The sequence below is a fragment of the Schistocerca piceifrons genome, chromosome 3 (assembly GCF_021461385.2).
Source record: "Schistocerca piceifrons isolate TAMUIC-IGC-003096 chromosome 3, iqSchPice1.1, whole genome shotgun sequence".
In the NCBI taxonomy this organism is placed as follows: Eukaryota; Metazoa; Arthropoda; class Insecta; order Orthoptera; family Acrididae; genus Schistocerca; species Schistocerca piceifrons.
This window is the reverse complement of record NC_060140.1, coordinates 693,556,059-693,580,120: the sequence shown is the minus strand read 5'-3', so window position 1 is coordinate 693,580,120 and position 24,062 is coordinate 693,556,059. Positions and strand designations below refer to the sequence as shown.

Below are 24,062 nucleotides of genomic sequence, written 5' to 3'. Positions count from 1 at the left end.
CCGAACACTCTGAAAATGTACTGCTAATTTCTTGATAGCTGAAGTGTCTTTACACTGAGCGCGTCCTGATTTCCCTGCCTGCACGTTGACTGGTGAGTGTTCATCAGGACACCTCGCACTACTGCCTAGCCTAAAAAAAACCCATGTGCACGCGACAAGTACTCTGTAACCCGAGTTGCCGCTTCCTTGTTGTAGTGCACCCCTGACCTATCTAGGGACGTCCTACAATTTCCCACCCAATAGCGCAAGTCTAGAAATCTGCAGCCAAGACCGTCACAGAGTCGACGAAGCCTCTTCTTTTTAGTGTCGGTGATAATACTGTGAAGAAAACGAAATGTTTAAGTAATTATCAGGCGGTGTAGAGTGTTTGGTTTTTAAGCTCTTACCTGAGGTAACGATTCTACAAATTTGTGAATATTTGCTTTCTTTGCTACTTTAATTATCTCCTCCATGGTAACCTCACGGCTATTGTCGCCATAAGCAATATTCTCAGCGATTGTTCTGTTGAAAAGCACAGGCTCCTGTTGAACCATTCCCAGCTGCGCCCGCAGCGATGACAGTCTGATGCTGGACACATCATATTCACCAAGAGCCTGTAAACAGAGAAGTTCACCTGATTAACATGTGTGAATAGCTATTGTTTAAAGATTGCTCACAACTTAGCATAACCGTGCAGTACTGTCTGATATTTGCAACCATCCGCGCAACACAACTTTTATGAGTTCTGGCAGCACAATTGATATTTTACTTCTATATCTCAAGCATGCTTGAGTTGAAACAGGACTACAACTTATACGTGATTACAATAACTGCTAGACGACCCGCCTTAAGTTGCATCGGAATTTTTGTATTTTCTTAATGACTAGTTTCGGAAGGCCAGTCCATAATCAAATCATCCTGTAGAATAAAATACAGTGGATGTTACGATACAAATCAACAAAAACTTAACAAAATTCAGTTCTGTTCCAAGGAAGATAACATACAATATACATATTATCACCATTGTATGTCAAAATCATAAAAGAAGGTTGTATACATGGAAGAAGCCAGGAGATGCTGACAGGTTTCAGATAGATTATATAATGGTAAGACAGAGATTTAGGATCCAGGTTTTCAATTGTAAGACATTTCCAGGGGCAGATGTGGACTCTGACCACAATCTATTGGTTATGAACTGTAGATTAAAACTGAAGAAACTGCAAAAAGGTGGGAATTTAAGGAGATGGAACCTGGATAAACTGAAAGAACCGGAGGTTGTACAGAGTTTCAAGGAGAGCATAAGGGAACAATTGACAGGAATGGGGGAAAGAAATACAGTAGAAGAAGAATGGGTAGTTTTGAGGGATGAAGTAGTGAAGGCAGCAGAGGACAAAGTAGGTAAAAAGACGAGGGCTGCTAGAAATCTTTGGGTAACAGAAGAGTTAATGAATTTAACTGATGAAAGGAGAAAATACAAAAATGCAGTAAATGAAGCAGGCAAAAAGGAATACGACCGTCTCAAAAATGAGATCGACAGGAAGTGCAAAATGACTAAGCAGGGATGGTTAGAGGACAAATGTAAGGATGTAGAGGCTTATCTCACGAGGGGTAAGATAGATACTGCCTACAGGAAAATTAAAGAAACCTTTGGAGAAAAGAGAACGACTTGTATGAATATCAAGAGCTCAGATGGAAATCGAGTTCTAAGCAAAGAAGGGAAAGCAGAAAGGTGGAAGGAGTATATAGAGGGTCTATACAAGAGCGATGTACTTGAAGACAATATTATGGAAATGGAAGAGGATGTAGATGAAGATGAAATGGGAGATATGATACTACGTGAAGAGTTTGACAGAGCACTGAAAGACCTGAGTCGAAACAAGGCCCCGGGAGTAGACAACATTCCATTAGAACTACTGACAGCCTTGGGAGAGCCAGTCCTGACAAAACTCTACCATCTGGTGAGCAAGATATATGAGACAGGCGAAATACCCTCAGACTTCAAGAAGAATATAATAATTCCAATCGCAAAGAAAGCAGGTGTTGACAGATGTGAAAATTACCGAACTATCAGTTTAACAGGTCACGGCTGCAAAATACTAACGCGAATTCTTTACGGACGAATGGAAAAACTGGTAGAAGCCGACCTCGGGGAAGATCAGTTTGGATTCCGTAGAAACATTGGAACACGTGAGACAATACTGACCCTACGACTTATCTTAGAAGCTAGATTAAGGAAAGGCAAACCTACGTTTCTAGCATTTGTAGACTTATAGAAAGCTTATGACAATGTTGACTGGAATACTCTCTTTCAAATTCTGAAGGTGGCAGGGGTAAAATACAGGGAGCGAAAGGCTATTTACAAGTTGTACAGAAATCAGATGGCAGTTACAAGAGGCGAGGGACATGAGAGGGAAGCAGTGGTTGGGAAGGGAGTGACACAGGGTTGTAGCCTCTCCCCGATGTTATTCAATCTGTATATTAAGCAAGCAGTGAAGGAAACAAAAGAAAAATTCGGAGTAGGTACTAAAATCCATGGAGAAGAAATAAAAAAATTGAGGTTTGCTGATGACATTGTAATTATGTCAGAGACAGCAAAGGACTTGGAAGAGCAATTGAACGGAATGGATAGTGTCTTGAAAGGAGGATATAAGATGAACATCAATAAAAGCAAAACGAGGATAATGGAATGTAGTATAATTAAATCGGGTGATGCTGAGGGAATTAAGTTAGGAAATGAGACACTTAAAGTAGTAAAGAAGTTTTGCCATTTGGGGAGCAAAATAACTGATGATGGTCGAAGTAGAGAAGATATAAAATGTAGACTGGCAATGGCAAGGAAAGCGTTTCTGAAGAAGAGGAATTTGTTAACATCGAGTATAGATTTAGGTGTCAGGAAGTCGTTTCTTAAAGTATTTGTATGGAGTTTAGCCATGTATGGAAGTGAAACATGGACGATAAATAGTTTGGACAAGAAGAGAATAGAAGCTTTTGAAATGTTGTGCTACAGAAGAATGCTGAAGATTAGATGGGTAGATCACATAACTAATGAGGAGGTATTAAATAGGATTGGGGAGAAGAGAAATTTGTGGAACAACTTGACTAGAAGAAAGGATCGGTTGGTAGGACATGTTCTGAGGCATCAAGGGATCACCAATTTAGTATTGGAGGGCAGCGTGGAGGATAAAAATCGTAGAGGGAGACCAAGAGATGAATACACTAAGCAGATTGAGAAGGATGTATGTTGCAGTAGTTACTGGGAGATGAAGAAGCTTGTACAGGTTAGAGTACCATGGAGAGCTGCATCAAACCAGTCTCAGGGCTGAAGACCACAACAGCAACAACAACATGTCAAAACGTAACCTGATACCTGCGGGGCACCTGCAGAGTCCACGTAAGCTAGGCCGGAGGTTGCTAGTGGCGCCGTACGTCAAAGGACTGTATTTCGCAAATACAGTTTGCGAAAATCGTTGATAAAATACAACATTAATAAGTAGTGGACAGTCCACATTACTAAAACATTATAAATTATAAAAATGACAGTAAAGCAAGTACTCAGATAACTCTAAAATTATCATTAAAGGAAACAAGAAAATGACTTCTGGGAAGTCAACTACAATACAAACTAATTACAGCAAAGTATAGCCTGATAGAAGGCGTCCGTATAGTGCGGGTGTGGTGTCCCGTATTACACAAAAGGACGTAGTTGTAGCTATGCCGTTCCTGTACATCAGATATGAACGGAACTGTAAACCATTCTAAATACGGAGATTGGAATATAAAATAATAAAAGAGGAGCGTTCCGTTAATCAGTTTGCATTGTAGACTGTGAAAATTGGCACTTGTACTGGCAAATGCCTTTGTGACAGAGTACTGGAAACACTGACCAATTACATGGACCAAGTACATGGGACTTAGGCATACGGAACAGTTAGACAAAGCAGACTAGGCTGATCCCTTAGATTTCAAGACTAAAGCCGCAGAAACTCAATTTCGTCATCTGATATTTCGACGTATAGCTTTCGGCCATCCGTAGAGTGTGATTCTGGGCCTAAACGCACGAAATCATCCCACAGGTTGCGAAAATACTAAGGCAGCGTAGGATATGCTACTGATTTTACAACTGAAAAGTTTGCCGAAAGAGGAGAATTCCAGAATCAATGCTCAAATGACTAAGTAGCAATAACGTGGAAACACAGGAAACGTATTCTTTTCCTGTTTAATTTCTATAGTGCTAATAATGTCACGGCAGTTTCAAAGAAGAGCAGTGATGCTTCTAAGCAACACTCTGATGCACTGCGCCAGTAAAAGATTACAACACCCACAGCGGCTACGTGTATATGACACACATGATGAAAATATGCGTTGAAGTCTTTGTAAAATGCAAGAAATGGAGGTACCTTATAACCCGATAGCCAACGCCAGTATAACCTCCATCGAAATTAAGGCCGAAGTTAAGATGGAATGAGTTCGAAGAATTATAATCTTACTGTCATGGCAAGCCTTGTCAGGGCCATCGACGTGTCCACCAACTTCAAGAGCATGCAAAGCAGACAGCGTCGGCTGCGACAGACTACACGTCCCACAAGCTAAACGGGTAAATTTTTCAGAAAACGCTTTAAATTATTTTGATGTGTTATGTACCTAACTTTATATAAGTTAAGGGAATAATAATAATAAAAGTTTTAGTGCTGGTAAAAAACAAGTTAAGGCATTGGATTCGAATTCTGAAGGAGAAGGATGTAACTCCTGTGTAAAGACGCAACTTTACGTTCTTGCGGATTTCACTTAACAACTCCAGGTGATCGACTGGATTGCTTATAACAAAGGTCTCAGGCGATTACTATCCCCACTGCTTATGAACTAAACCAAAGACACATATTTAATGTCCACAATGTTGAGTGGATAACATCGTCTGATTAGAGAGTGTCTTCATTTCTTGCTTTTTCTGTCAACTTGAAAACGTGACTTCACCAAGTCTATCCCATATACAAAGCTCACGTGGCTGTTTCAATCTGTTACTAGCACAAGACATCAAAGAATGTTGCCTAGAGCACTTAACTTGTAACCAGTCTTCGTTATTCAGATACAACAAGAATCCTATTCCTGCATCAGTCATCATCATTATCTACTTTACAGATGTATGGCTTTCCTGTCCAACTCTCCTTTCGTCTTACAGGACGTCTTTTGGTTGTCGATCTGTACTTAGTACTTTCTTTTAGTAGACGATCAGTGGCCAAACGAACGGCATGTTTGAGGCATTTTTGCCCGTATTCTTCTATTTTTTCCTAGTATCAATATCTTCACTTTCTTTCTGGTGTGTTAATTGAGAATGTGACCCAGTCTGCTACTACATTTGATTTCTTTCAGAAACTTTATTTCCGTAGCTTAGATTTGCAAAAATAATGAGATGAACGGAAAAACACAAATGATGCGAAGCTTAGAGTTGTTATTGATGCTCAGAATGCCACGAATATTAACAGCACTACAAAAAGAGCCAGCAGAACTCTGAACTGTACACTAACAGTGTTCACAGCAGCAGGCGGCCATTTTATGGTCATATTATTATTATTATTATTATTATTATTATTATTATTATTATTATTATTATTTCCTTTATCAGCGTCAATAAGTTGGAGATATACTGATGGTGCTTAAGCCATGGATTAACATTTGTAAAACCCTCTAAATCATTGTACTTCAGTTCAATAACGGATTTACTAAACAAAAGAAAGGAAGTAGCAGCGTGGTCATTGCGTCTGGCTGGTATGCTGACGACCCAAGTTCGATTTCCAATACTAATACAGAGCTTTCCTTGGTGCGAGGACCGGAACGTATTGCACCCAGCCTCGTGATGCCAGGTGAAGAGCAACTTTGGAGAGAAGTTGCGGCTCCAAGATCTAGAAAACTGACAACGGCCGGGAGAGCGATGTGCTGAGCCCATACTGCATCAAATGACGCCACTGGCAGCGGGTGACACGGCTGTCGGTCGGCACTGAATTGTCCGACAGGGACAGCAGACGAAGCTTTACCTCTTAGTACTGTGACTGTTCACTGATACGCATTTCAGAAGCTTACTCAGCGGATATTCAATAAAATCGGTATTGATATACGAGGACTACTCGGAAAGTAAGGTCCGATAGGTCGCGAAATGGAAATGACAGTCAAACTCCGATGAGGCTTTGGCAGATATGTTGGGCAGTGTCTCCAGTATGCATGTCGATCGCTGAAGTCGCTCTTTTTCAGCTCTGAGCGCACAGTGAGCGCGTAAAGATGTCTGCAACAATAGTGTCAGTCGCCAAGCATGGATGCCCGCTGAGAGGTTTCGCCTGATTACCATGTTACCCCACATATGCACAGTGCAGGGACAATGAGGATTCCCCTGCAGGGTTTTCAATGGGAAGAAAGTGTTTGATCACTCACCATACAGCCTCGACTTGGCTCCCTCTGATGTTCATCTGCTCGTATGAACCTCTGAATATGTAAACATTTTGACACAGACAACGAACTGCAACCCAGCTTAGAGAAGTGACTGGAAGCATAGACGGCTGCCTTCTATGACAAGTGTATCGGAAAGATGGTAGAACGCTATGTCAAGTGTCTAAGTCGCAACGGTTACGATGTAGACAAGTACGTATTATAGACCAAATGTGTAGCAAATCGTTGCAAGTAACACGTTTTCATCTCCACTGCGGTATCCATTTCGCAACCGATCGGACCTTACTTTCTGAATAGCCCTCGTATGTGGTGTATGTCAGCTGAGCGCAAGTTCAGGTAACTTTAGGATTAAAATCACAACTTCAGCTATATGTTTATAGTAGTAATCATGTCGATCTCATACTAAAAGAAATACGCTAACTTACGGTTACACAATAAATCATACAAATGTAAAGGCTGCAAATTCAGCTAAATACTTAGGGATTTCAATTACGAATAACTTAAACTGGAATTATGAGATAGATAATGTTCTGGGGAAAGCAAACGAAGGACTGCGATTTAGTGGCAAAACACTCAGAAGATGCAACAAATCCACTAGATAGACTGCCTACAATATGATTATCCGTCCTATGCTTCAGTATTTCCGTGCGGTATAGAATCCTTATCAGTTACGATCGACGGACGACATAAAAAAAGTTCAAAGAAGCGCACAGAGTTTTGTATTATCGCGAAATAGGGAGAGAGTGTCACGAATATGATACGCGAGTTGGGTTAGCAGTCATTGAAACAGCGGCATTTTCCATTGTGGGAAGATTTGCTCACAAAATCTCATTCTCCAACTTTCTTCTCCGTATACGAAAATATTTCGTTGACGCCTACCTACATAGGGACGAACGATCATCGCGATAAACTAAGAGAAGACAGAGCTAACACGGAGAGATCTATGCATTCTTTTTTTTCCGCGCACCTTTCGAGAGTGGAACGGTAGAAAAATAGTGTGAAGGTGGTTCGATGAACCTTCTCGCAGGAAATTAAGTATGAAATCCAGAGTGGCCATGCAGAATTTTTCCACTGAGTCTCAGCCTGGCGTCTGCCTTACCATGATTAATTCTATGTGGTCGTTTCACTTCAAATCGCTTCGTACGATACTCCTAGATATTTTATGGAAGTAAATCTTTTAATACGAATGTACTGGCACATGCAGCTATCGCGTTACGATTTTGCGGCCACTCTTTACGGGTTGCAGTTATTGTCAATTTTTTGCGTTGGTGGAACACAGACATTTTAAGAAAGGTGAACAAATGATGACACTTTGATACATTGATACTGTGTATAAGCATAATTAACAGACATGGGACTCGGAAATCACTAGGTGCCAGCTTTTCCTGCCTTTATTGTGGTTTTTGCTTTTTGCCCAACACAGTATGTATGTGAAAAACGCATGGTTATCATAGTTATACTGCTGTTGCATTAAACGTTACATTGTATGTTCGCTCCCACCCCGCCCCCCTCCTCCTTTCCCTTCCACCTCCTCTCATGGGGATGGAAGAGCCAGTTCCTCAGGTGAGGAAGAAAAGGACATACTACCACCCACAGGGCAATTTCCTAATCACCAAGTGGTTGAACCAATCTCCGACTTAAAGACTGCTTGAAGTCAACAAACATCTGCCAGCGCTACTGAGCCGTGCTGATCCCAGCTTATGCATTGCTTTAAATCTTGGCTGTTACTATGCGTATGGTTTCTCGCGGCTATTGCGGTTATGCCGTGGTTCTTCCTCTTTCTACGTGCGGCAGCAGCGGTGTGTATCGATATTTTCACCTTATACTATCTTTGGTCTGGTGCTTATATTTCCGGCTTGGTGGTGTGCAGCCAGTGGGTCGGTTGGAGCGGATCAGCCAGTCTCCGCGCGGCGTAGTCGGCCGGGCCGCTGGTGGTCTCTACGTGTGTCGGAACGTGTAGGGGGCTGTTCAGAGTGCTATGAGGCTCGTGTCTCACCGGCCCAGGACAAGAAAGTTGAGTGGTGATTTTATTATCGAAGCCACGTCTATTCACGTTGTCCCCTTGGTTGGTGATTCGCTGTTGGCGGTATTCCTGGGAGCAACAGGGAGTGTTAGAGTTGGTGAAGATAGACGCCGTGTGGTGGAATTAACTATATTTGTCGGTTAGAAATTCAAGTGCACCAGCGGGATTTTTCTGCCTTGTAGCCGTTAGTGTTTCCGTTACCTGCCATGGTCGCTGACGTAAATTCAGGCATAGTCCTTTCCTCACCTGTTGTCGCTGTTCAGTATGGTGTGTAGTTTTTGACACCTTTTGTTTTTGTTTATTTCTGGTTGTTGGCGGCTATGTCTGTAACTTTTTGGCTTTGGAATTCCCGTATACTGGTCGGTGGCTAGCAAGTCGTCTTGTCGGTGGGTCCCTGACTGTCTCTTGGTTGTGTTACCGGCTGATCGAGTATAGTTGGTCCGAGTTCTTGTCTCACCTAAGCGAACGTTAAGATTTCAAGGGCAGACCGAGCCCCTGGAAACTTCTGAGCGCCGTTGCCTATACTGCCTTCTTATTAGCGATTAATTCTGTATTTCTAATGGCTCATAGCCGATGGTTGGAATTTGTATGCTTGTAATTGTGTTTTTAAAAACAAAGGCCTTCAGCCGTTTTAAAAGTAAGTTTTTCTAAATTAGGCAAGTCTTATATTGTCTGAAGATAAAGCTAGGGCCTTCTGCCTGTTGAAAATTTATTGTATTGTTTTTAAAAGCATCATCGTTCAGCCGATTTAAGTTTGAAGGGTCTTACTTATGAAGTATTACCTTTTGTAAGATAAAGCTGTGGGCTTTCTGCCTGTTGAAAATTTATTGCAGTGTATAGTTTTTAAAAGCATCGGCCTTCAGCCGCTTTAAGTTTTAAGGATCTTATCTATCAAATATTACATTCTTCCAAGATAAAGCTGTGGGCCTTCTTCCTGTTGAAAATTTATTATAGTTTTGTTGTTCTTAAAATGATGGGCCTTCAGCCGTTTTAAAATTTTGTATTCTTACTTATCAAGTATTATATCAGTCTGGCTTAAATACTATTTTAGCGTAAAAGCTTTGGGCCTTCTGCCTCGGAAAATTGGTTGCAGTTTTTTTAAACAAATTCCTTCAGCCGTTTGAAGTAAGGCCATAAAGTTTGGGGCTTCTCTCTATTGAAAGGTTATTGTAGTTATGTTGTTTTAAATTTATGGGCATCAGCTGCTTTTAAAAACTTAATCTGTCTGAGTAGTCAAGTCTTACATCGCTTGGCCTTCAATACTTTTAAGGTTAGAGCCTAGAGCCTTGTCTCAATAAATAAATAAATAAATAAATAAATAAATAAATTATAGCAGTTGTACTTAATTCAAGGGCCTTCAGCCGTTTTAGAATTACAGACGTTTTCTGTCGATAATGAAGCATAGAAGTTGCGCTGTAATGTTTGGACAACTAAACAGTGTTATGTGTGGAGTGTAACTGACAGCCGCTCATTCTGGCCCCATTCCACAATTCCCACTACTTGTCCTGTCCTGTGGGTTTAGCAGGGCATATCAACTACGTTCCCAAATGTGCCTCTAGCAGTAAGAAATCTATCTTCTTTGTTTCTCCCCTTAAGATTTGATTTTTATACTTTGACCGTCATATGATTTTCTGAAACAACAGCAGAATAATTTGTTCCTTCAGTACGCTATGGATTCGATTGTTTGATAGGCGTCGTTCTCGGGAACTGGACCATCGATGTTCCCAGCACTCACCACAGTGCCGGAATTGGGATCGTAGAACCTCTGGAGCAGCTGCACGCAGGTGGACTTGCCGCCGCCGGACGGCCCCACCAGCGCCACCGTCTGGCCAGGCTGCACCGCCAGGTCGAGTCCTCGCAGCACCTGCGCCCCGGGCCGCGTCGGGTAGCAGAACTCCACTCCACAGTACGACACGTCTCCCCTGGTCACCTGTAGCAAATCATATCAAGTGTGTCTTTAGCAGTAATTCTTTGCAACATAATCCGTTTTGTAGGAGCCAGTGAATTCAAATAGTTCAAATGGCTCTGAGCACAATGGGACTTAACTTCTGAGGTCATCAGTCCCCTCGAACTTAGAACTACTTAAATCTAACTAACCTAAGGACATCACACACATCCATGCTCGAGGCAGGATTCGAACCTGCGACCGTAGCGGTCGCGCGGTTTCAGACTGAAGAGCCTAGAACCGCACGGTCACTGTGGTCGGCTAGGAACCAGTGGAATCATACACTAAGACAAAGAAAAGACATACCGTGAAGGTATTTTCCGAATACATGTGACGTTCATGTGCAGACAAACAAATAATTACAATTAAAAAAAAATAGATGATTTGTTCAGTGGAACGAGTTTCACAAACTGAGCATTAGTCTACCTTTGGACGTTACACAAGCAATTATCCGGCTTGGCATTGTTTGACAGAGTTGTCGGGTGTCCTCCTGAGGGACGTCGTGCCATTGCCAAACTCTCACTTTGTGCGGACGGGCATTGTCTTGAAGGAATGTAAGCCCAGGATGGCTTGCCATGAAGGACAACAAAACGGGGCGCAGAATATTGTCGAAGTACCGCTGCGCTGTAATGGTGCCTCGGTTGATAGCCAAAGGCGTCCTGCTGTGAAAATAAATGGCATCTCGGACCATCACTCAGGGCTGTCGGACCGTACGGCAGGCAACAGTCAGGTTGGTATCCCACCGCTGCCTGAAGCGTCTTCAGACACGTCCTCAATGGTCATTGGAGCTCGGTTCGAAGCAGGACTTATCACTTGAGGCAATTCTACTCCGATCAATCAGTATCTAGGCCGAAGACGGGTCCGGACACGTCGCATTGGTAGCTGATGATGCTGCACTACAGCAAAATGTGCAGTTACTGGACCACAGAGACCGAGATAACTGAAATGTCTACAGTTTTCAGCACCTACAAAGAACAAATTTACCAGAATATCCACAATCTAAGGAATCAGACTAAGCAGTTTTATGGTGTATTTTAATTAACAAAGACAAACAAGTGATGTTGTGTTAGAAAGTAACCATTTAATTTTAAGAGATACAGGTGTATGTATAATTGTATATGACGTGGAATTTATTGATTGTGTGACAGGGGCGAGCAGAAAATACCTGTTTGAAGGCGTTGCTGCAGCATATAAACAAGGTAGCGTGACTTCGATGCGGGTGTATTAGCAGCGACATACAGGCAGAGGATCAGTGTGGCATTGCTGACTTTCCGACATGCGCGCAGAAACGTGAAGTATGCCGACGTTACTATCAAATGCTTCCAGCCAGGACCAACGGGCTGTCATTCTTTTCTTGACTGCCGAAGAATGTCCATGGGGCAGCATGTCTGTCGAAAACCACTGTTCTGGAAAGGTGCACCAAGATCCGTTCTGGTCGCGATTCGACACGAGATGCCGGTAGATTTGGGAGGCCAGCGCAATCAAGTTACGCCGACTCAAATGGGAGACACTCCACTAACCGCCCTGTAGTTCTGATTTCTCTCCATGCGATTATAACGCCTTCGGTTGCTCAAAAAAGGTCTTGAAGGGTCGACGATTCCTGTCGGATGAAGATGTGCAGCAGGTAATTATGGACTTCATTGCGAACCACAATTCTGTTTCTTCAAGACTGTTGGGATCTTAGAGAAGAAACCAGTGACATAGCATGCTGATCATGATCCTGTTTTTATTCTGCCCCCCTCATCCGTGGAAAACAAGCGAAGTTTTTTCGCTTCTTCAAAATTTAGGGGAATTAGTCTCTAGCGAACCATAGACGCTACTTGGTTTGATCCTTTGGCATATTCATGTTCCAGTCAAATGTACAGAACCGTGTCAGTGTTCTGGGGGGGGGGGGGGGGGAGGAGGGGAGTCCGGGGAGCCCTGACAGACTGTGAAGTTGACAGGAATAATAGGCCACTTGGTCTGGCATTTGTTGTAGAACTAGATTCTTTTGACAATCGTAGCCGCGACTTATTTCCTCCTCGTTATTTTCTTTCGGCTTTGTGTAGAACATGTCAGCTCTCATTTTGTGGAGTTTGAGACATGTTTGCAGGCTCTCCTTTTCGGCGCTTCGTTTTTCTGCTTCAGTACGATTCCATGAGTTATTGAGATGAAACAGCTACAGACCTCAGAACGTTCCCTGGTCCGTACGTCCTTTCTTGACAAGAGACCGATCTTTTGTAATCATCCGAAAAGTTACGATTTTTCTTTCTACTCTTAGTTGTCTTCGTAAGCTATCGCAAGATAATTTTATTAGACGGTAAACAGGCGACAATATTAACATCTTGGCAAAAGACCCTCCTGTAGCAGTAGTATTTGAAAACATTTTCAGGGTTCTCTTTACTGTACATGTTCCACAGCTTCGTTATTCTCATGTTCCACGGCTTATTTATGGTCAACTTGCTACTTAAATAGACTTTTTGGATGTTGGTTCTTCGCGAGTAGTGACGTTCTAAAGCGCTGAACTTCGTGATGTGATTTTTCACACTCTCTTTTTCTCGCTTCATACAAATTCGTTCTTCTGTCACCTCCTCTCGTATTAGTGGGAACTGCATCTTGGTCTAAAATTTTGTGGCACAATGTGTAACCTTATTTTTCTTAGTTTTAAAAACTGACAAAAAAGCTGCTTTGCAAACAGCAAGATTTTCGATCTTCTCGCCCCTCTTTTTGCGTAAAGAAAAATGGGTGGTAACGGTCCGTTTCTCTTTTCGTCCTCGCCTGATCTTCTTTTAGGGGACGTGGTAGAGCCATGTTGAGCTACGTAGTTGCTTTGCCACTCTCGGGTTCTTTTCTGGTAAAGCGTTTGGTGAATTTTTCTTACGTCTTGCATGTTCCAAGTTCGCTACATCTCAGTTTTCCGAAGAGATGTTTACAATCAGGCAACTTTAGGAAGGCTTTGCGTTTGTATCTGAAACAAAGTCTCATCTTTAAGTGCGTAGAAGCATAAGCAGTGACGAGGGGGGAAGGAGGGGTGGCGGGGTGGGAGGCACATCAAATGGTTCAAATGGTTCTGAGCACTATGGGACTTAACTTCTGAGGTCATCAGTCCCCTAGAACTTAGAACTACTTAAACCTAACTAACCTAAGGATATCACACACATCCATGCCCGAGGCAGGATTCGAACCTGCGACCGTAACAGTCGCGCGGTTCCAGACTGTAGCGCCTAGAACCGCTCGGCCACTTCGGCCGGCGGAGGCGCATCACAGATCTCTTAAAAGTAGGCAGAAGTTTGCACAAGCAGATAAAACAGAAATAAATTAAAAAATGAAGTACCGTTATTAAACCGTATGACTGATAGAACAGTTCATTTTTACTGCCAAAACCGCCTCCTCCCAGTGGTTGCTAAAATCCTCCCCAAAGTTGGGCAATTCCTGCAAATTTGAAACTAGGAGCAGTCTGGCAATAGCCTAAGCATAGTGCAAAGTAAAACTATGCGCTGTCGCGTGCATTCCTTGCTGCTCGTTTTGAGATTAACTGCATTGCGCACACATTTTCTTTAGTTATGCTACGCGCTACACTCTTACTTTGTTGCCAGATAGCTACAAATTTTAGTTTTGCACGAAATTCTCATTAAATTGTTCGGACACAGCCAATGTGTAGAGGAGAGCACAGATCGTACCACAATTTGTGGAGGTTATATCATAACAATTAGCGTCAACAAAGTTTTATTGCATAACATTGTTTTAGTAATACTTTTCATCTTTTTATCTTTCTGTTCTGGAAACATTTATCTTCCACTGATCGCGACGCATCTTCCTTTTCCGGGAGGAGCCGTCGCCCTCGGTCTTCTGGTCAGTTGCAACTACGACGACGGGTTTGACTTCTTGCATAATTCCTTCTGGATCAATCACTCCCTCTTTGTTTGTACCATCTTCTGCTTTTAAACTGTCCAAAAAATCATTTTCTTCAAAATACTCAAATAAGTCAACAAACACCCTGCTGACCAGGTGAACTGTGCTTGCCGGCCTATATTTCGACAGTGCATCGGTAGTGAGAGCTTCATTGTTGAGTACGCATTCGCTAACTCTGAATAAAAAAAATATTCCTCCTAATCGTAACAAACTGAAGCGTAGCTTTGAACGTCTAGAATGGCAAGTCTGATGTCAGTTGGCGTGCTTTGCATCCGGACATAGCACGCTGATCGCCGTGCCTGTTGAAAGTGGCATGTTTTGCAAACGTTAGACATTTTAGCGGGCTTTGTACCCGAAGAACGCGATTTTCTACAGTCCTTTTCAATGGTTTATAGTGAGTTTTGCAACCTAAAAGTTATTCCATCGTTAAAGCGCTGAAAAAATTTGTACGGCAGTGTGCCTAACTCAAAACCGACAAAAAATGCGTTTAACGGCATTGGCACCGTGGCTGCTCATTTGTAACCATGGCTGTAGCTTTGGTCCTGGCTGCAGACTGCTTTGCGGCGACTCTGGAGTCAGAATAGACTGCGCCATTCAGTTTTGCGGTACAGTCAAGGGAGCTGAAGGATTGATGGTGCTTGACAACCTTATAAGCTGTTGTTAGCTCTGCAGCAGCAACGAGAAATTCTTCCTGGGCATCTTCTTTAATCATGACTGCACAAATAGGGTTTGATGTCGATGCTACCGTGAATCTATTTGTATGATTTTTGGTAGAAATGTGGTGCCTCACATCTTACTTATCTCCATCAGTTACTGAAATGAAACAGCAGATTCATACTTCCTTTCTTGACAAAAGACTGCTGTTTTGTGTAATCATCCGAAAAGTGATGCTTTGTCTTTCCTTCTTAGGTGTTTTCGTAAGCTATGACAAGTTAAGTTTATTGGACCGTAAACAGGCGACAATTACACTTCAGTCATCGAAGTACACGTCACTATACATCTCACGCCCTATATACTCACAGCAAACGCTTCAAACATTACTAACATGCGCTCGTTGTTGGTACTACGTTTAGAAAGAATCGTCTTATCAGATCGCTATTCAAATGGGATCTACTTGATTCTTCCGCGTGGCACTGGTTAAATAGTTCCAGCCCAATACTACTCGAGAAATCTGGTATTATCTCGAATGACGGCGCTAGATCTTATACATGCAACTCCATCTGTGAGACGACCTTGTCAACATAAAGTTGTTGACATAAATAAAACTACATGAGGCTGTGTATACATGTTGCGCCAACAGATGGCATTACTTTAGTACTAGAGCCAAGCTCGTAACAGTAAGTCGGAAAATCGGGACAAAATTGGGTCTTTTCGGAACAAGAAGGTCCATAACGCTGACGGTTCCACTGTATCGCACGGATGGCAATCCTAGTTACACCAACAATGAAAGATAAAACCGCCTCGGCAGAAGTTTTACATACGATCAGTGCAAACGGATGGACTCGAAAAGGGCCATTTCCTAGTTCTGCATAGGTCTTTACAATGCACCGACAGAGCGCGTTTGGTTATGATGTGTCCAATTGACGATAGAAAAGCAAACCGTTTACAACTTTCATCTAACAATGCATTGACATACCGTTCTAAGTTGTTTGATCTTAGCGATTTCGCAGGAAGCTTAGCATGCGCCGCTAAATCGCGTTGTACAGGTGTCTGATGAAATTGTCTTATAATCCATCCCAGATGAATGCGTTGGAGCATCCGTTTTCCAATTACTTAGTGGTAGATGTGTTTCCTAAGCGCATCCAAATTTCGCCCACATCTTCGATTAGGGTGATCAAATTATTTTACAGGCCAATGAACGGTGCCCATAGCTTTCAGCCTAGGGGAATGCAGACGTTTGGTCTGCAGCAATTGTGTTTCGGGACAACTTTTGTAGATATCCCTTCGCCTCAGCGTCAAGTGTGATACCAAATTTCACCAGGCTGCTGTATCCAGGCTTTGTTCGCTGGAAATGTTGCTCATTAAGTGCCAACTTGAAGATCCTTAGCGTCACTCTGATATCGCGCCTACTTGCTGTAACCTCGTCATGCAGCAACGACCTGAGGTGATTACAGCTAATTAATGATGGTACTGTGCTAATAAACGCAGTTACCTTTAAAATGTCGCTGCTGTTCAGTAGAACATGCCCAAAACTGAATTAATTTACTGAACTGCGCTCCTGATCGAAACGAATGGAAACCCGCTTTATACTGAAAAGGATCCTACCGTCAGCTAATTTGAAACCGTACCAGCAGACTCAGAGGGGTTGGTTCTATAGTCACGCGTCTCGAATCCGAAGTCCCCGAGGAAAACCGGTAGTAGCAAAGTATCATGCACCACAGTTTAAGTAAATAAACATGGCGAAATCGCAGTGATATCCGTATGAAGAACGTTTACAATTCTGCGAGTTACGGGAGTGGTAATTAAGATAACAACGCGAACTAATATTATTGAACTCAGAGCTGTCAATTATGCAATACATTCAGGAGCGAATTACTTTTATTGTGTAGTGTTATTCTAACTGGATTATGAATGACACCACAACTAATCTTCCAAAATCTAGAATGCACAAGAACAAACTAACTTAAACTGTAAAAGTCTATAAACATGAAACTGTTTTAATAAGGTCAGTAAACGGCTGTGCGACACTCATATTTAACAGGGTATGTTTGTGTATACTTTCGAGACACCAGCCTACGGTAGGGACAGTCGGTAGGTATTTTTGCAGCTCTTTGAAATTGCCCTGTCAAACTAACATTCGAACGAGCTGAAGCAATACGCCACTGTGGATAGTGACGTTTTTCTCTGAAAGGAGGTTGCTTTTTTATAGGATTTCAGTACACCACATTATTCCCCACTCTTTTGGCTGCAGAAGCCTGGTTTTCAACATTACCTCGGTTCAATGCGACGGGCATACGCCACCTTACTGTAAATGCCTGGCGTCTGCAACCCCAGCTGGTCTTTGGTTGAGCCAAGTATATCTTTGACATTTTTCGGTGCGCGAAAGATGGTCGTTATTTCGTGCTTCTTTAATATTCTTGCGATACATACTATACAGTATTAAGTGCGAATGTGGTATGTAATATATCGGGCAGACACAACGATGTATCTCCCAGTGCTGTACTGAACGCATCAGGAATGTACGACTACGAGAGACAAACAAGTCTGCGGTAGCAGAACATGAATTATAGAGGGACACACATTCGAATTCGAAAAAAAACGAAAAAGCTGTGCAGCGTCAACGCATTCTGGGACTCGATCTTCAAAGAGGCAGTGGAGATACGTCTGCACAACAATTTAGTAAACAGGGATAATGGTTTGCAGCTCAGTGCAGCGTGTAATCCCACAAGTAACAAAATACGTCAGGAAGGCTCCGATCTGAAGGCAGCAGCGTCCGCAGACAAGTTGGATAGCCACCGGGTCTCGACGCCGGTCCGCGCCGCGGCCCTCTCCACCAGCCTCCGCCCCCCCTCTCCACCCAATCACAACCGACGCCCCCCCCCCCCCTTCCGGAAGAGGAACGTGATTGGCCGGCCTACAGAAGCGGACGACGGACAGCAGCTATATAGATATGCAGAACACAGCATCCCGACGCACGGAACCCAACTCCCCTGGCGCAGAACCGCCAAGTACCTTGGCGTAACCTTGGACTCTCGTCTTACGTGGAAACCCCACATAGACGAGGTCCATAGGAAGGTCTGCGCCAGAATGTCCATCCTGTACCCAATCCTCAACTCATCCAGCTCCCTTTCCTGCTCAGTAGGAGTGAACGTGTACCAGGCCCTGATCCGGCCAGTCATGGAATACGCGTGTCCTGTCTGGGGATACGCGGCGAAGCAGCACCTGGACAAACTCCAGAGGCTGCAGAACCGCGCCCTCAGGAGGGCACTGCGTTTACCCCTTGGATTCCCTATCGACGATTTGCATGCCGCTGCGGAAATCCCACTACTGAGAGAGCGTTTTCAAGACTTGGCAAGGGCCTTCTATGAAGGTACTTCCAGGTCGGGAAACGCTCTCATCCACTCCCTAGGTCGGTATGACATGTCCCGCGATAAACACAATCGCCCCATGACGATCTTCGACGACTAAGTCGAAGAGAAAAATCCCAATACCCATTCCCAAATCCTACTCCTACCCAAAATGCTACAACTATCTCGCCAAACCTCAGGCAAGTACCAGACTCACACAGAACAAACATCACATCTCACAGACATCAAAAAAGTACAGAAATAATCACACACACAAGTACACAGGGGAGTAAAAGCCGAAAGGCTACAAACTCCCCCTCACACTTCCCCAAAGAGGGGAAAGTATTAGATGTAAGCAGCAGCATCCCGACGCACTCGCTGAGTGGCAGTCAAGGGTTGAGCTTGCTCCTCTGACTCGCGCGCTGTCAGTCATAGGCCCCCGCTTGTACGGGTGACACACCAGGGGAATCTACGGCTTTGCTTTTATTAAAGCATCGGCGGGACCCAGTCAAGGTCTGCAGTAAGGTATTACGGCGGGCAGGATATTTTTGGAGACGCCCGACAGCAGAATTGTCGTGTTTCCTCTTTCAACTGCGGGATGTCGAGCTCCAGTGGTGCTTTGGGGTCGAAGCGGTCAACCGCTGTCGACAAAAAGCGCGTCTTGTTGTTGCCGCGGGCCGCGTCGTCGGCCGTCTCGAGCACTTCGGCTGCCGCAGAGCTAGGCTCTGCCCCCCCCAAGGTTAGGGAAAATGTGGGCCAGGACCTGGGAGCCGGCCGCGGAACCGCAGAGAAGGTTTCCGCCGCCGCCGATCAGACCTCCGCGTCCACAATTACAGTAGGGCCAGCAATGCAGCCGGGATACCTAACGGTGCCAACAAAGGCTGTAACTGGCACCCCCCTGGCAGCAGCCCCACTTTCCGCCCCGGACATGGCAAGAAACACACCAAAAAACGCAGTCACACACAGTACGCCGACAACAAAATATATTGTCAGTACTTGCAATCCTGCCCCTCCTAACCTCGTCCTATCCCCGCTCCTGCTTGCCCACGCCACCGGCACACTTCCAGAATTCCTCACGTCCATGAAGAATGGCAAGCAGATGCCCCGTCTGCCGACAAAAATCCTCCCCAAACCCACCCCCTCGTCTCAGTCTTCCACCCGCTCCAAATACCTTAAATCCCCCCCACTCAAGTCCACCACATCCGACCAGCGGCGTGCAAGGAAGGACAAGAAGGAGAAGCGCTCCAAGGGGAAGAAGAAATCCACCACCCCCACCCCAACCGCTTCCACACCCTCTGAGGAGCCAGCGCCCCCGACAGCACCTGTCGTCACACTGGGAGGGGACCAGGAAACTCTTGCACTGGAAGGGAACCGCGTAACCGGGCAGGATTCGGACGGTTTCGTGCTGGCGAAGAAAACGTTTCGTCAGCCGAAGCTCCCGCCAGCCCGGGGATTGGAACCCACCCCGAACAGATTTCAGGCGGTTGCTGATGAGCCTGAGACAACAGAAACCACCACAACGCAAACACAGAACCAAGTCGCCCACCACCTCCCCCCGATTGTTGCTGAGTTTGCCCACAGCTATGAGGAGCTCTTCGAGCTGTTGAAGGCAGAAATCGGGGGAGGCAGTTTCCAGGCAAAACCTGCTGGTGGAGACAAAATCAAAATCACACTGCACACACTCGAACACTACACAACAGTCAAAACACTTTTCACAAATAAAAACATACCACACTACACGTTCCCCACAACAAAAACAAGGAACAGAAACATCGTAATACGAGACCTGCCAAGACGAGTGTCCCCCCAGGCAATCAAAACAGATTTGACTGCCCAGGGGTACGTCGTCAAGGCGGTCCAACAGATGGGCAACATAAACAGCAAGTGGCCACTATACCAGGCCACACTCCCGGACATCCCCCAGAATAAAAGGGAGATAAAGATGGTTCTGGCAGTGCCTGTCACCACCGAACCGCTGCGCCGCAAGAACAAGACGGTGCAGTGCTTCAGGTGTCAGGGCCTAAACCACATCGCCGCCTACTGCACCATGCCAGTAAGGTGCAGGAAGTGCGCCGAGGCCCACGACACAAGAACATGCACACTTCACCACACAGACCCACAAATAAGGTGCGCGCTGTGTGGCGAAAACCACACGGCGGGCTACCAAGGTTGTGAGGTCCACAAACGACACACACAACAGGCAAAGGGCGCAAAGGCCGCCCCCCACACACGCAAACAAAACACCATAAACCCACCAAGACACACAAGAAAACAAACCATGGCAACACACACGGACAAGGCCTGGGTAAAACCAAGGCCGGACACACCGAGGGCGACTTATGCGGAAGTGGTTTCTCCACCGAGGAACCATGAAAGCGTAGCCCAACCATCACAACACCAGACACTATCACGAGAACAACACCGGGAAACACATAGCAACAACGACCAGGTCCACCATGATGGAGGAAGGCCCAGGGAACCCCACACACACTCTCCCCCCATGGATCAGTTGTTAGGCGTAATGGTGCAGACCATGAACCTCGTCATGGAAATGATGAAGGAGTTCAGGGAAGCCCAGAAGCAGAACACACAGATCCTCGTCGCCCTTCAGGCAACAGTCCAGCAGTCGCTCCCCTCTGCGACTTCCTCAGTAGTATCGACACCCCATCATGAATAGACGACCAAATATTCAAGGCCTGACAATGTGCGTCTTTAACGCAGACGGCATTGTTAATCAAGAGGTCGAGTTCCGAGAACTCATGAAGGAGTTCTCCATCGACATATGCATGATGGGGGAAACCCACCTAAAGCCGGGAGTAAAAGCGACAGTTCCCAACTACATTAGCTACCGTAAAGACAGGCCAACCCAAGGCGGAGGAGTGGCCATATATGTAAAAAGAGGGATCCCCCACCACCAGGTATTCTTACCAGCTACCAACAAAATCGAAGCAGTGGCGGTGGAAGTAACCACTGCCACTGGACCCCTAACAATTGTTGCAGTCTACCGACCCCCACATGACCAGATAGATGAGGGAGACATAGCTGCTCTAGGGCAAATTGAAGGCAAACTCATAATAGGGGGAGACTTCAATGCCAAACATCCCGATTGGAATTCTAGAGTAACCTCCAGAGCAGGCGCCAAACTGCAACAACTAGCGCGCGCCCACCACTTCGAAACATGGGGTCCAGTCGAGCCCACACATTTTCCGAAAAACGGAAGCAGGCCCGATGTGTTAGACATAGCTCTCACCAGGAGGATCGCAGGGTTCGTGGCCGCAAGGACAATCAACAGAATGTCCTCCGACCACAACCCAGTGATTCTGGAGGTCGATGTGGGAGAATGGGTAGCACTCCCACGGTACCAGACGTCGTACAAACGAACAGACTGGGAGCGATACCAAGAAACTGTCGCCTCTGATATCGCTCGCGCTCCGCCACCCACTGCGGAAACAGTGGAACAAGCGCTACAAGACCTAACAGGCACCATCTTGCAGGCAGCGGAAGAAGCCACCCCTCCACAAAGGGATGGCCCACCGCCGCAAATACAGCTCCCGGAACACTTGCTAGCTCAAATTCGACACAAGAACAGAGTGGCAAAAGAGTGGAAGATCACCAGAAATCAGGCCACCAGGAGGCTGCTCAATCGTCTACAGAGAGAGCTGAAGGTAGCGCTCAATGAGCACAGAAACCAGCAATGGCAAAACCGCCTCACATCTCTCAAAGTAGACGATCATACACTATGGCAAGCGACCAAACAGTTTACAAAACGACGCGCTAGGATGCCGCCACTGCATGGCGAGCGGGGACTGGTCTACAGCCATGCTGGAAAGGCCAACGCCCTCGCCGACTCCTTTGAGAAGCAGTTCCAAGCGGCAGAACCCCAGGATGATGAACATGAAGAGGTAGTCAGTCGTCAACTGGCCGTCTTCCTCAATGCTGAGGAGGACCCAGAGGACGAACCCATACTTTTTGCCCCCGAGGACGTGGCAAGAGTAATTAGGTCCCTCCCTACAAAAAAGGCGCCAGGGCACGACAGTGTCACAAACCAGTTAGTCAAAAAACTCCCACCCACAGCGATCACACACCTCGCGAACGTCCTCAACGAGATTACTCGTTCCCGTGTTTTCCCAGCTTGCTGGAAACATGCGGAAGTGGTCGCGATACACAAACCAGGGAAAGACCCTCTATTCCCGCAGCACTACAGGCCGATTAGCCTCTTGCCAACACTCAGCAAGATCTATGAGCGCCTCCTGCTAAGACCCATACAAGAACACATTACCAGAGAGCAAATTCTGCCGGATTTCCAATTTGGGTTCCGGCAGAACCACTCTGCCCCACAGCAGGTCATGAGAATGGTTGAAGCAGCCACAGAGGGCTTCAACCACAGAGGCTACTGCGGGATAGTGCTACTAGACGTAGCCAAAGCCTTTGATTCAGTATGGCATAGAGGGCTACTCTACAAGTTGTACACACAAGGGTTTCCCGGGAGCATAGTTCAGCTCATTAAGAGCTATCTCACGAATAGGACTTTCTCCGTCAAAGTAGAAACTGCCACCTCCACCAGAAGGCGTATTCGTGCCGGGGTGCCACAGGGATCGGTCCTGGGGCCCGTATTGTACAGTTTGTACACTGCGGATACTCCGACGGCCCCCCTGGTGCACACTGCGCAGTACGCTGACGACACAGCCTTCTACACGAGAAATGCGAACAAGGACCTGGTCATCCGTAGGCTACAAAAGGTTTTAGATGACACAGAAACTTGGGCCCGTCGCTGGCGCATCACGATCAACTCCGAGAAGACACAGGCAATGCTGATTACCCGCAGGCTCGGAAGGCGCGAACCTCCTCAACGTCCCCCCCTCCACCTTCACCTAAATGGAATCCAACTCCCCTGGCGCAGAACCGCCAAGTACCTTGGCGTAACCTTGGACTCTCGTCTTACGTGGAAACCCCACATAGACGAGGTCCACAGGAAGGTCTGCGCCAGAATGTCCATTCTATACCCTATCCTGAACACAAACAGCTCCCTTCCCTTCCCAGTAGCAGTAAATGTTTATCAGGCCCTGATCCGGCCAGTAATGGAGTATGCGTGCCCTGTCTGGGGATACGCGGCGAAGCAGCACCTGGACAAACTCCAGAGGCTGCAGAACCGCGCCCTCAGAAGGGCACTGCACCTACCTCTTGGATTCCCCACAGACGACTTGCACGCCGCAGCCGAAATCCCACTCCTGAGAGAGCGTTTTCAGGATCTGGCAAGGGCCTTCTATGAGGGTTCTTCCAGATCCGAAAAAGCGCTCATCCACTCCCTAGGTCGGTACGACATGTCCCGCGATAAGCATAAGCGCCCTATGACGATCTTCGACGACTAAGTCGAAGAGAAAATCCCAAAACCCAATCCCTAATCCAGTTCCTTCCCATATAACACCAATCTTCTCGCCTACCTCAGGCAAGTACTAGACTCATTCACAACAAACATCACAAGTCACAGACACCAAAAAACTATAGAAAAATCACACACACACGTTCACAGGGGAGTAAAAGCCGAAAGGCTACAAACTCCCCCACACACACTTCCCCAAAGAGGGGAAAGTAAAAGATGTGAGCAGCAGCAGCATCCCGACGTAACCTCCAGAACAGGCGCCAAACTGCAACAACTAGCGCCCATCCACCACTTCGAAACATGGGGTCCGGTCGAGCTCACACATTTTCCAAATAATGGAGGCAGGCCCGACGTGTTGGCCATAGCTCTCACTAGGAGGATCGCAGGGTTTGTGGCCGCTAG

General features: G+C 45.7%; 1 protein-coding gene across 1 annotated transcript in view; it reads right to left on the bottom strand.

Moving 5' to 3' along the window:
• Positions 1–24,062, bottom strand: part of LOC124789683 (ATP-dependent translocase ABCB1-like) — a 213,597-nt gene that overhangs the window by 7,029 nt on the left and 182,506 nt on the right. The window contains exons 20-21 of the mRNA XM_047257118.1: positions 10,173–10,367; positions 387–593 (exon numbers count right to left, since the gene is read on the bottom strand). Of these exons, the coding sequence (XP_047113074.1) occupies positions 387–593; positions 10,173–10,367 (402 nt within the window). The remainder of the gene's footprint in view (positions 1–386; positions 594–10,172; positions 10,368–24,062) is intronic.